The sequence below is a fragment of the Chiloscyllium plagiosum genome, chromosome 7 (genome assembly GCF_004010195.1).
Source record: "Chiloscyllium plagiosum isolate BGI_BamShark_2017 chromosome 7, ASM401019v2, whole genome shotgun sequence".
Taxonomy (NCBI): Eukaryota; Metazoa; Chordata; class Chondrichthyes; order Orectolobiformes; family Hemiscylliidae; genus Chiloscyllium; species Chiloscyllium plagiosum.
In genome coordinates, this window is record NC_057716.1 from 34085917 (window position 1) to 34099787 (window position 13871).

The window sequence follows — 13871 nt, forward strand, 5'->3', positions numbered from 1 at the left end:
TTCTTTTGTTAAATTTTGGCTATTGTATATTTGATTTAATTGTATATCAATGTTTATATTTGAGAGTTTTGTTTATTTTTGTAAACTTGTAAAAATGTTAAATTTCTAATAAAAATATCTATTAAAAAAAAAGAATTCAAGGAGCTAGCCAGTAGATTAAAAAACAGGACCTCAAATGGTTGTAATCTCTGGATTACTCCTGGTGCTACTTGCTAGTAAGTTTAGAAACATGACAGATGAATGCATGGCTCAAGAGATTATGCAAGAGGGAGCATTTTGGATTCCTGAATCACTGGGACCATTTCTGGGGAAGGCAGGACATTTACAAACAGGACAGTGTGCACCTGAACCACACTGCGACCAACATTCTTGCAGGTAGATTTGCTAGTGTTGTTGGGAGGAGTTTAAACTAGTCTGGCAGGTGGAGGGGACACAGAATATCCCCCGAAACACAGACATCATGCTACAGCAATGGAAGCAAGTCACAATTTATTCATCTATGTTGAGTGTCAAGAGAGTAAGACAAGGCTGGATGGTCTTTAATGCCAGTAGTGCAATAGGCAAGACTGATGATTTAGTGGAATGGATTGACACATGAAAGTATGATATCGTTGTCATCACAGAAACATGGATAAGTGAAGGGTATACAATCTTCAGGCAAGACAGAAGAGGGTGTAAAAAGGGTGGTGGCGTAGCAATATTAAGAATACAAATATTGCAATAAGAGGTGAGGATATCTTGAAAGAGTCCTCAAATGAGGCTTTGAGGGTAAAACTTAGTAATGTTAAGGGGGAAGCTACTTTCCAGGGAATGTAGTTTAGCCCACCAAAGAGTCAACGGGAAATAGAGGAGCAAATATGTAGACAGTTCACAGAGGTGCGTAAGAGCAATAACAATTATTATACTAGGGGATTTCAACTTTCAAATTGGGCTAGTTGTAGAGTCAAGAGTTTAGAGGGTGTGGATTTCTTGAAATGTGGCCAAGGGAGTTCTTGTATCAATATGCAGAAGGCCCAACAAGGGACAGCTCAGTGCTGGATCTGGTTCTGGAGAAAGAAGGCAGCCAAGTGTTTGACGTGGCAGTGGGGCACATTTAGCAAATGGCAACCACAACATGATATGGAAAGATGGCTTGTAGAAGACAGCCTTTTTCTATGAGCAGGGCAGATTTTATTAGATTCAAGCAGGATCTGACCACAGTGGACTGAGAACAGTTCCTTGCGGTTAAGTCTACAGCAGAACAATTGGTGGTGATGATGTTGGTGGGGTGGCCATTCAGGTCCAATATGTACCCTTTAGAGGGAAGTATAGGAATAATAAGTTCAGAGAACCCTGAAATGTCTTGGATTATTCAGGACTGGAAAAATAGAGCTTTTAGCAAGTGGAAGACTGATTGAGAAGGTTAAAGAACATGGAATTTAGGGAAACCTGGCAAGATAGATCACAAACTGGCTTAGTACTAGGACACAAAAGGTAGTGGTAGAAGACTGATTGACTGAAGGTGGTGTCCAGCGGTGTGCCACAAGGATCAGTATTGGGACCCTTACTGTCTATCAATAAAGTATATCCATTATAATCTGTACAGTTTATCAAACATTTACAGTTCCATTTCATCAACCATCCAGGGAATTTCTTTCTTTTCACTACCTGCGATAGCTTACAATTTGGACCCATATCAGCTTTGAACATTAGAAGAGTTTTATTTTCAGAAGCAAAGAATTCCTATAGTGTGGAAGCAAGCCATTCGGCCCATCAGGTCCACACCGACCCTCTGAAGTGCATCCCATCCAGCCCCACCCCCATACCCTAAACCTGTAACCCTGCATTTGCCAAGGTTAAATCAATCTAGCCTGTACATCCCTGGAAACTGAGCAATTTAGCATGGCCAATCCACTTAACCTCCACATCCTGGGACTGCTGGAGGAAACCAGGGCATCGGGAGGAAATCCAAGCAGACACTGGGAAGATGTGCAAGCTCCACACAGGCAGTTGCCGAAAGGTTAGAATCAAAGCCGTGGCCCCAACACTGCAAGCACAATGCCCCCCTGTTTTGCTTTCCAATTTTATTGCAATTCACCTGTACAGTATTTTAAAAACTTGACAAGCCCCTCAGTTAAGTTGATACTGGTAGATTCCCTGTCAGAGTCAAACAACATGGAAACAAATCTTTCGGTCCAACTAGTCCATGCTGACCATAAACCCAAACTAAAACTAGACCCACCTGTCTAGCCCATATCTTTTCTATTCATATACTTATCCAAATGTAGTAATTTTACCTGCATCCACCACTTCCTCTCGAAGTTCATTCCACACGCAAATCATCCTGTGTTAAAAAGATTTGCCCTTTATGTCTTTTAAAATCTCTCTCCTCTCACCTTAAAAATGTGCCTCCTCGTCTTGAAATCCCCCATTCTCGGGATAAGACAACTACCATTAATTCTAACTACATTCCTCAATATTTCATAAATTTCTACAAGATCACCTCTCACCGTCCTACACTCCATTGAAAAAGGTTCCCAGCCTTTCTTTATAACTTAAAAACTTTTCATACCTGTCAACATCCTGGTAAATCTCTTCTGAACCCTCACCAGCTTAATACCCTTCCCATAACTGGGTGACCAGAACTGGACACAATACTGCCATGTCCTGTACAATCTCAACGTAACTTTCCAACTCCTATAATCAAGGGGCTGCACAATGAAGGAAAGCATACCAAACACCTTAACGAGTCTATATTTGATGCGATCAAAAAAATTATAATACTGAACCCCTACCCAAGGCCCTACCATTAACTGAATAAGCCCTATCCTTGTTTGTTGTACCAAAATGCAATATCATAAATTTACTCAGACTGAATTCCATCTACCATTTTTCAGCCATTGACCCATTTCATCAAGATCCCTTTGTAACCTTAGAAAACCTTTGTCACTGTCCACTATATCACCACTTTTGATGCCATCTGCAAACTTATGAACCATGCCTCCTATATTTTCATCCAAATCATTTTTATAAGTGATATTAAAAAAAAAAGAGTACCCAGAACTTATCCCTGTGGAACACTACTGGTGAGAGGCTTCCAGTCTGAAAAGCAACCCGCCACTCGGTCTCCTGCCATTAAGAATTATGCATCCAATTGACACCTTGAATCTCATGTGACCTTACTTTATGAATTAGTCTGCCACGCAGAACTTTGTTGAAGGCTTTACTGAAGTCCAAGTAAACATCCACCGCTCTGTCAATATTTTTGACAACTTCCTCAAAAAAAAACCTCAAAGTTTCTTAGTCTTTTCCGATATTATAAAAGTAGAATTACGGTTCCCCAAACACTCTGCCACTGAAATATGTCACAATTGCTCCAACTGCCAGAACTTAGTCCAGCATCGATGAGAAACGCATTGATCAAGGAAGTCCTTATACATATTTCAGAACTGCCTAGACTGCTTTACCCTTTGACAGGGATAGTAACAACTGCAAAGTTGAGATAACTGAACTCCAACATCACTATCCTCTATTTACAGAATCATAGAGAGACACAGCACAGAAACAGATCCTTGTTCCAACATGCCCATGCCAATCCGATATTCTAACGAATTCTAGTCCCATTTGCCAGCACCCGGCCCACATCCCTCAAATCCCTTCCTATTCATATACCCATCCAGATACCTTTTAAAATGTAACCGTATCAGCCTCCACTACTACTTCTGGCAGCCCATTCCATACACGCAGCCCCCTCTGCGAGAAAACATTGCCCCATAGGTCCCTTTTAAATCTTTCCTGTCTCACCTAAACCTATGCCCTAGATCTGGACTCCCCCTCCCCAGGGAAAAGACCTTACCTAATCACCCTATATATGCCCTTCATGATTTTATAAACCTCTAAGGTCACCACTCAGCCTCTGATGCTCCTGGGAAAATACTGCCACCCTATTCATCCTCTTCCTAGTGCTCAAACACTCCACCCTGGCAACATCCTTATAAATTTTTTCTGAACCCTTTCAAGTTTCACAACATCCTTCCGACAGGAAGGAGACCAAAATTACATGCAATACCCCAAGAGTGGCTAAACCTATGTCCTACACAGCCACAACATTACTTCCCTACTCCTATACTCAAATAAAAGCAAAGCATACCAAACGTCGTCTTTATTACCTTATCAACCTGCAACCGTACTTTCAAGGAACCAAGAACCTGCACTCCAAGATATTAAAATATTTCTAAGACCTACATACAAAGTACTACATTAACCCAGATTGAAGGAAAATTTATACAAGTGAACACAGGAACAGGAATAGGCCATTCAGTCCTTCAAGCCTGTTCCACCATTCAATGGCTGATCTGCAGCCTAACTCTATATATCTGGCTTTTCACATAGACAAAAAAAAGACTCATGCCAAGTACTGTACAGGATTCTTGCAACGTTTTTCATGTGCCTGCAAACAGAACTCTATTTCCTGCCTATTATATAATAGCCTGCAATATACATTCTGAAGCACAAGATCTCAATTTCATAGCTTATATAGTGCAACAACAGACTATACTGCCTAACCAGCCCATGTACAAATTAGGATTAAGGCACTTTAAGCAGTCTGATCCACAATACAATGAGATCATGGCTGATCTGATTACTGCACCTTCCTGTCTACACCCTAATAATTGTTCACTGCTTAGTTCATCAAATTAATGCTCCACTGAACCCTCCTACCATTTTTACTCATGTAAAGTCTTCATAACCCTCTATTTCTTTTAGCTTCATGTTTGACCAGTATTCCCTCAAATACAATTCACTTCAACCATTCCTTTGGTAGCAAATGTTCCCCCTCAATTTTCACAGATCTTGGAGTCCTCAGCATTATCCCTTTCTGTATGTTAGCACATCACAAAATGTTTACAAGAGCCTGCTTTTCTCAGGTTATCCTGTCTGTGTCAGCCTCTGCAACAGTTAGTTCCCTTCACTCTTTAGAGGTCTATCCAATTTCCTATTAGAAGCTTCAACTGAACTCCACAGGGAGTGTATTGCAGATCCTAACTACACCTGCACATCCAAGCTTTCTTCTCATGTCACGTGATTCTTTTGCCACTCACTTAAATAGGTGCCTTCCAATTCTTGACTTTGAAGGGCACTTTATCTGTCTGGACCCCTTAGTTTTGAACATTACTATCAAATCTCTTCTCAACCTTTTTAAGGAGAACCCTAGTTTCTCCAATATATCCATATTACTGAAGCTTTTGAACCATTCCTGTAAGGTTTATTGGAACTCACTCTGTGTTCACATCCTTTCTAAAGTGTAGGGCCCAGAAGTGAACATAACACTTCAGTTATGGGCAAATACAAGTTTTACAAGGTTTGCCTTACTGCCCTTTATTTTTGTTAATTATACTTTATTCCTAGCGAGTCGAGAAGATCTGGTTGAGGTTCTGGATGTAAGTTTGCTCACTGAGCTGGAAGGTTCATTTTCAGATGTTTCGTCACCATACTAGGTAACATTAGTGCGCCTGCTGACCTGCTTTCTATTGTGTTTTGAGTTTCCTTGGGTTGGTGGTTCTATATTCTGGAACTAACATCACCACAGGAAGTGACATCACCAACCCAAGGAAACTTAAAACACAAACAGAAAGCAAGTCACTAACACCAGTGCTTCACCAGAGACTCACTGATGTTACCTAATATGGTGACAAAACATCTGAAAATGAACCTTCCAGCTCAGCGAGCAAGCTTACATTCATACTTTGTTGCTATATGAGCAGTGTTCTATGTACCTTTTCAATCACTTTCTCAATCCGTCTGGCCACCTTCAATAATTCATGTGCATAATCTTCAAATCTCTTTGCTCCTTCATTTAATCAAAGTGGCAAATCCTGTCCTTCTCTATATCCCCAAATACTTTGTCAAATGGCTAATGCACGGCAAGCAATTATATGCCTTGTTAGAAGTTTTTCCAAGCTCTATTACCTGTGGACTTCCTTTAAGATCAGCAATAACAGGTGCTGCACTGAACTAAGGGGGGGGGGGGGGAGAGAACTGATTCTGGACCACTTACAAACACACAAACACCAGCTAAGACTGCAAAGTAAAGCAGGCACTCACCTTGATTTGGATCTCGAGCGAGATCGAGATTTGGACCTTGAGCGCCTTGATCCATCTCTGGAACGGGAACGTTCAGGAGAGTTTTCTGGAGACTGGCTGGCAGACTTGCCAGATCCATGTGGACTCCCACTTGGTGATTTAGAAGGGGAACGTGAATCCTATATGCAAAGATAAACGTGTTAAATTTTACAAGTCTAAAAGACAGGTATTAACAAAGTATAATCTGATTAAATTCTTAAAAGTATCTGAAATGGAATAAACAGGCAACCTAACTTGTATCCCACAGTTTAGCCTGTGCAGTTTCAATTAGGATTGCTCAGGCATTAAATACTTTCCTAGAATGCACTAACAGCCCTAGTGGGTATTTGTCTACCTTGGTTTGTACAGTGCATGCATTTTTCGTTTAGTACAATATACAGGTACGGGCTTACGTTAGCTGAACAATTTGAGTGAATTCCTTAAGATATAATTTAATTCAAAGTTCTAATAGGTAAAAGTATTCAAGAAGCTAAATGCGTCTTCATGCTCACTTACTTTAACCAAATTTCAAAAATATAAAGTACCTTGGATGAACTTTCACTCAAGGTGTCATAAGCTACTGCAAGCCCCGCACGTACACATAAACAGACTAGAAATTACTTAGCGTAGTGCTTTCTGATTCCAGATACTTCTGATCTTAACTTCATTCTATTTCTTTTCTTCATTCTTCAGTTTCAAATTCTCACTTGGTTCATCTTCCCACTTCACACACTGCACACATTCTATTTGTGGGACTTCGTGTCTTTTTTTTTAGCATGCATTCTTTTTTTTCCCCAATTCAGCTTCACTTATTCCTGAGCTTCAATTATTACACAAAACTTGTCAATTGACTTCTTCCACATTTCTTTTCTTCATGAATATTAACCTTAACAAAAAAAGAACAGGATGAGGCATGTAATTGCAGAGAAAACCTGTGCTGAGATTAGCCAGTTACCAGTGAAACTTTTCAAAAGATTCTCATCTGCAACAACTGTAGTTACAGGAAATAAAACTATGCCAGCTAGCTGACACCAGTAATAGCTATAGGCAGGATTATTAACTAAGCAACAAGGGCCCAAACACTTGACCACTCAGTTACAAACTCAGTGACCCAAAATTCTCATACTTGGAAGGTCTGCAACTGCAATAATTATCTTTGCAATGGTATCACCTCAGCTACTGCTCTGATGTGATTTACGTCTCACCATTCATTCATCTTCCAGTGGAACTAATCTGGGATTGGGCTTCCCCATACCAGCTGTCAACTTCACTCTGATCAGCAAGTTTGAAGTACAACTTCAACTGAATTATAAATGTGAACTGGATTGACTGGCAACTCAGACTCTCTCTCGACCTTGCAACTTGGAGTCAAGTGCTCCTACATGAACTAGAACCTCATGCCAGGATACATCAGCAAAATGGTCAAATGTAAACACATCGGGGAACTGATACTCACCATTTCCTAATCTCCTATCCCATTTGTTTCTTACCTGGAGGCGCGCACACAATGCTGAAATGTTAAAAACCCGTTAGCCACAGTTTAAGCTGAAGAAAGATAACTCATTTCAGCTGGACAGATTATTCATTGAAATGGATCTTCACGGCACCAACAGAGAAAGCCTGTGTCACTCCCTCTCAGCATTCACCTTGGAATTAACTTGTCACTGAAGAGACAGCTTAGAAAAACACGGATCATGCAGTCCAATATTGACTGTAGTGGCCATAGGGTAAACTGATGCAACCTTTTCACCATCAAAAACTAAGGACAAATTTAGCACATCTCCAAAGCCTTCACCCTGTTTAGGTATGCCCTATTTTCTTACTTGCACAGTCAAGATTTCATATCTGTGCAGAATTCTGTGAATGAAAAACAGAAGAAAATAGTTGTATATTAAATTGTTTGGAAGTTAGGTAACCAACTTGACACATCAATTTTACTTCAGCCATGTACGTTGTGCTGGAAGCCCCTGGACAGTGTGCCAGAGAAGAGGTTGATGAATAAATTAACTGAAATGAGTTGACTTCTTCACACTGGAGGACTAGATATTCAAACTCTTGAAACAATTCCTTGATCTGAACAAAATCAAGTTCATGGAGTTCGATCAGATCCAATTTCATCCAAAGATGGTTCCCAGGGAGGGAAGGTGGGTAGGAATGAAAAATCAACACATTGGGCCAACTTGAATTCCACTGTTTTAAACTTAGGACCACCTAGAAAAGCAGCCCAACTTCAGGGATGTCAGGCCCAAATTTTCACTTATTCCAATTGGTAAAACACTGGTTATGGACCAGCTTGTTGACTTGTCTGGCAGAACCATCACTGTAAACTTCTTTAAATTGACTGAAATGCAAGGAACAAAAATCTGTGGTTTACCAAAAAAAAGCGAACACATAGTAGGCCATAGGATTGGCATGTAAACAGTTAGCCTAAGGACAGATTTGATCAGAGTACACAGAAAATATAAATCCTCTTTCTCTGGAATCTAACATAAACCATTGTAGATGCTGGAAATCTGAAATAAAAAAATAGAATATGCTGGAAGATTCAGCAGCACAGGCACAAGTATGAAGAGAGAGATAGATAACTGATGATTCAGATCTATGACCTTTCAGTGAAATCACTGACCTGAAATTTAACCAGTCTGCTCTCTCTCCACAGATGCTGCCTCACTGGCCAAGTATTTCTAGCATTTTCTGTTTTTATTATTGCTGACAACAAACTGGATATAAACTAGCTATCACCTTTCAATGGATGAGTCAATTGTATAAATATGTAATATTAGTAGGTTTTACTAATGTTTCTGATTTGATGGGTAAAGCCTTTCAACAGATGTGAATTGCTTGAATATTAAAGAAAGCAGCTAATCCACAGCAGACTTTTCAAACTGTTAAAAACTTTCACAATTTGCAGTGGGTGGGATGGGGCTTTGCGAAGTGATGGTAATGCCAATACTTCTGGGGAAGGAGGACCAGCTTCAGGTCCCACATATTCTTCAAGTGTTGAACATCTCTGAATGAGTTAATTAGAAAGCTCTCAATTTACTGAATTTTGGCCAAGTAAAAAATTGTTTCTTCAAGTGTGTACCAATATTAGCCAGAAGACAAAGCTTTAACATTCTCTGACTAACTTTTCTGACCACTGGAACAGGAGTAGGCCCTTCAGCTTGTTCCACCATTCAATGAGAGCATGGCTAATCTGTGGGCTAACTCCACATACTTGCCTTTGGCACATACCCCTTGATAACTGTGCTTCTCAAAAAAATGATCTCAGATTTAAAATGAACTGATCCAATATCCATTGCCATTTGTGGAGCAATTCCAAACATCTACTATTCTTTATATGTAAAGTACTCCTGAACAGTCTGGTTCTAATTCTTAGACTATGCCCCCTAGTTCTAGGCCATACTGGTGATTAATCAAACTAGATACTTGACCTATGTAGTAACAGAAATAAATATAGGGATAGTAAAGGTGTCATATGAAAATAAGACATGCCAAGTCAGCCAGACCACACATTTTAGTTTGTTTCCATGTTTGCTTAGATGTTATTATCAAAATGTATCCATTGTAATAGTCTTGCTATGCCAACCACTAGGTGACATGCCTATCAGTCAAACTGGCCAGGTACGTGTATTTTTTCTTTGCTGAAGCACTGGAAATTTAATAAAAGGAAACAGGAGTTAGATCAGATAACCTTCAGTGTAAGGTATTGTCTAAAACAACAGATCTAAGCAACAAAGAAGCAATTCTGAGCACTACCTTGTTAAGTATCAACCAAATACTTCTACAAGCTTCTGTAAAACAAGCAGACTATCTGGAAATGCACCCCATTATAAAGATCAACTGAGTATCATGCAGGTAGGTAGTTTGCTTATGTGTAAAATGCAAAGCTGTTTCTGGTAGAAGGACAAGTACAAGAAGTTGACTGTACATTCTATAAGTGGACAGTGCATGCTGGTTTGCCCTACCAAACTATTTGGTGTTAGGCTTATTTGTAGTAGTGGCAATCGTGACACCAATTTCAAATTAACTAAAGTACGAATGGACTGAACTGACAGATAAAGCATTAACAAATATTACAGCTTCAAAATCCTATTTCACCTAATTAGTGTGCCTGTGGTTTTCAAACTAAAATGAGACGATAAATATTAATACAAAGCTCAATGACTTAAATATGTTACCTCTGCTGACACTGAGGTTGCTGACCTTGCTACAGATTTCTTAGCATTTTAACAGCTGTGAAACTTGCTTAAATTTGTTGTTGCAAACTAAACTTCACTTGAATTATCCAAGTCATTATTTGCATTAAAATATATGTTTCAAAAGGCTACAACACCATGAGCCTGTTTAATAGGCTAAGTAGAACACAGGATTAAAGAACAAACAAAGAAACTTTACAGCCCAGGAACAGGCCCTTCAGCCCTGAGCCAATCAAAATCTACTGTCTAAACCTGTTGCCCAATTCCTAAGCATCCGTATCCCTCTGCTTCCCACCTACTCATGCATCTGTCCAGATGCATCTTAAATGAATCAACCTCTACCACCTCTGCTGGCAAAGCATTCCAGACACCCACCACCCTCTGTGTAAAGTACTTGCCGCGTGTATTCGCCCTTAAAACTTTTCATCTCTCACCTTGAAAACGTGACCTCTCATTGTTGAATCGTTCACCTGGGAAAAAAAGCTTATCTCTATATACCCTGTCTATACCCTTCATGATTTTGTAGGCCTCAATCAGGTCCCCCCTCAATCTCCTTTTTTCTAATGAAAACAAACTTAACCTCCTCAACCTCTCTTCATAGCTAGCACCTTCCATACCACCTGCAATACCAGATTATGACAACATGATTTATTACTGAAACATGGCAAGGCAGAGATGGCACATGAACATTCCCAATCACAGGGTTTTCAGAAAGGGTACAGTGGGTGAATTGTAATATTGGATAAACAAACAATTACAGCACTGAGAAGGAATGATAAGCCAGATAGGTCATCAAATGCAGATTGAAGAGAGGAGCAGAAATGGGGCTGTCACACCATTGGGAGCCCCCCCAACCCCCAAAAAAAACCTCAGGGGAGATAGAAGAGCAAATACGTGAGCAAAGTTGCAAAGGTATGCAGTGCTATCAGGCAGTAAATAGTACATTTAAACAACCAGAATATTAACTGCGATAAAATCAATGTTAAAATGTATATCAAATTCTTAATGTATTCGGTGAAACTATTTTGAACCAGGAAAAAGTGGCAGTTCTAAGGAATGGTGGAAGAGTACCAACGGGAGAGTATCTTCATGGTAGTGGTAATGATTCCATAATTATATTGTATCTATCGGAAAAGAATAAAGATCAACTAACAATTACTCCAAAAAAATTCCAAATTTGGAAATTCGGATTTTTGCAAAGTCAAAGCGTGATTCAGCAAAATTATACTTAACACACTACTAAAAGTATCAAAAGTAGTGGCATTGAAGGAGATAGAGGGGCTTCAAAATAAACATGGTCCTTTCAAAGACAGGACAGGACTCTGAAATTCAGACATCCCCTGTACGACAAATATTCAAAAGCGTAAAAAGTAGGACGAGTCAAAGAATAAAAGCTTACGTCAGATCCTGAGGGCTTGTAACTGCCAAAGATATTTTTTAAACAAAAAATTAACCTGGGTATGATGGTGGATTGACAGGATCATGGTTCAGATCAGTCTTCATGAAAAAGGTGGACAATGAAATCATTGTACAAGAATGCTTGCAAAAATATTAGAATTGGATAAATATAGCAAAAGGAACAATACAAAGGACTTTAGCAACTCAAAATAGATAAATATGTTAGGGGCCAAGAGAACGAAGGAAATAACAAAGACTGCAAACCTTATTTGCCCAGTTAAAAATCACAAAACCAGGTTATATTGGAAGCTCCTTCATCAGGTGATTGTTGCTCCGAAGGAGCGGCGCTCCGAAAGCTAGTGTGCTTCCAATTAAACCTATTGGACTATGACCTGGTGTTGTGATTTTTAACTTTGTACACCCCAGTCCAACACCGGCATCTCCAAATCATTATTTACCCAGCCTGTGGCTCCAGCATATTGCTGGAAGTCTGCAAAATAAGAAGGGAGGAAAGGAAAGCCTCAAACAAACAAAGTCCAAGTAATTATAGGCCAGTTAACCTATGCTATGATGGAATTATTGGCAAAATTCTGAGACAGCCCAGATCATCATTCAGAAAGTAAAAAATAAAAGACAAATGGATTTGCTGTGGGAAAATAGTGCCTAACCTAATACAAGCTTTTGAGAACGTAACGAGGGCCAATGAATCAGAGATACTCATATGATCCACACAATTTTCAGAAAGCCATATGACAGACTGGTTGGAAAACAAAGAGCACACAGGATCCAAGGGTAAAGAGTGGATCAAAAATGGTCTCAGAAGTTAATGGTCAGTGGGTGTTCCATGGCAGGAAGGCTGTCTCCAATGAGGTTCCTCAGTACTAGGTTGCCTGCTTTTCATGACATCAGTGATTCAGTCTTAATACCAGCAGCATAATTAAGAAATTCGCAAACACATCTGGTTGCAAGTGGACAGCGAAGAAGCAAGCTGAAAAATGTTGATATTAAAGAACGGCCAGGTGGACAGAAAAGTGGCAAATCCAATTCAAATCAGCAGTGTTAAGTAATACACCTGGGGAATGCAAATGAAGCAAAGGAATACATAATAAAAGAGTCAGATAATCAAATACTGAAGTAGAGAGAGCTTAAGAGTGCATTCCTATCTGCCCACCTTGAGCGATGTGGACAAATTGGTTACGATACCAAATCGGATGACCTCCATCACCAAACACGAATGAGAATAGAAACAGGAACATTATCTTTGTGCTATATAAAGGACTAGGTAAGCCACAGCCAGATTACTTCATGCCGTTCCTGTCCCCCTCATTAAAGGAGGCAGATTTACAAGCAAGACATTAACAGAAGAATTACAAAGGAGTTCAGGAAACTATTCTCTCTAAAGGGAATGGAACTCTCTCTGCAAGCATAATAGGGGCATAAATAAATACCCCTTTCATGTGAAAGATACTTGGATATTCATTTGAAGTGTTGAACCTACAAGGCTACTTACCAAACCGGATGAATACAATAGTTCTTTTTCAACCAGTATAGACAGTGAATCACATTACCTCATCTCATGCTGTAGCCGTTTTTCAAAGAGGAGATATTTTTCTTTTGTCACTATCAAAGCTGTTAAAATCACAAGTGATAGCCGGTTTAGTACCAAGGTAAGGGTTCAAAGATGAAGTTCCAGGGAAGATGTGAAAGGATTTGACAGATGGCAATTAATTCAAGGTCCCTAAACAAAAGGGAGTTGGAGACAGGCCTTTCAAGAATGAAGGAATTATGGGTTACTTTTATAACAGATTTGAAACAGCAAAAGAGTGAGAACTAATGTCAGAGTATCAGTTAAACCGGCGCCAGGAAATAAATAAGGATAATCAGCAATTTATTGGGAACAGATTTGAGGGAGGAGGTGGTAGGCCTCCAGATTAACTGGGAGAAAGCTTGAGGGGAGACTTGAGAGAAACTAGAGAAAGATCAAGGGCGGCATGGTGGCTCACTGGTTAGCACTGCTGCCTCTCAGTGCCAAGGACCCAGGTTTGATTCCCACCTTGTTTGCACATTCTCTCAGTGTCTGCGTGGGTTTCCTCTGGTTTCCTCCCACAATCCAAACATGTGCAGGTTAGGTGAATTGGCCACACTAAATTGCCCATAGTGTTAGGTACATTA

General features: G+C 39.8%; 2 protein-coding genes and 1 long non-coding RNA gene across 11 annotated transcripts in view; all 3 read right to left on the minus strand.

The window, feature by feature from the left end:
• Positions 1–13871, minus strand: part of LOC122551460 (sentrin-specific protease 2-like) — a 425299-nt gene that overhangs the window by 343255 nt on the left and 68173 nt on the right. The gene's annotated exons all lie outside the window — the stretch shown is intronic.
• LOC122551462 (transformer-2 protein homolog beta-like) overlaps positions 1–13871 on the minus strand; it is a 40229-nt gene that overhangs the window by 21849 nt on the left and 4509 nt on the right. For all 6 annotated transcript variants that reach the window (XM_043693405.1, XM_043693403.1, XM_043693404.1 and 3 more), the window contains one exon: positions 6085–6242. In XM_043693405.1, coding sequence (XP_043549340.1) covers positions 6085–6242 — 158 coding nt within the window. The remainder of the gene's footprint in view (positions 1–6084; positions 6243–13871) is intronic.
• Positions 6796–10553, minus strand: LOC122551463. The gene is made up of 2 exons (XR_006312108.1): positions 7749–10553; positions 6796–6988 (listed from the first exon to the last, which is right to left on the minus strand). It is a non-coding gene; the product is annotated as an uncharacterized LOC122551463 (long non-coding RNA).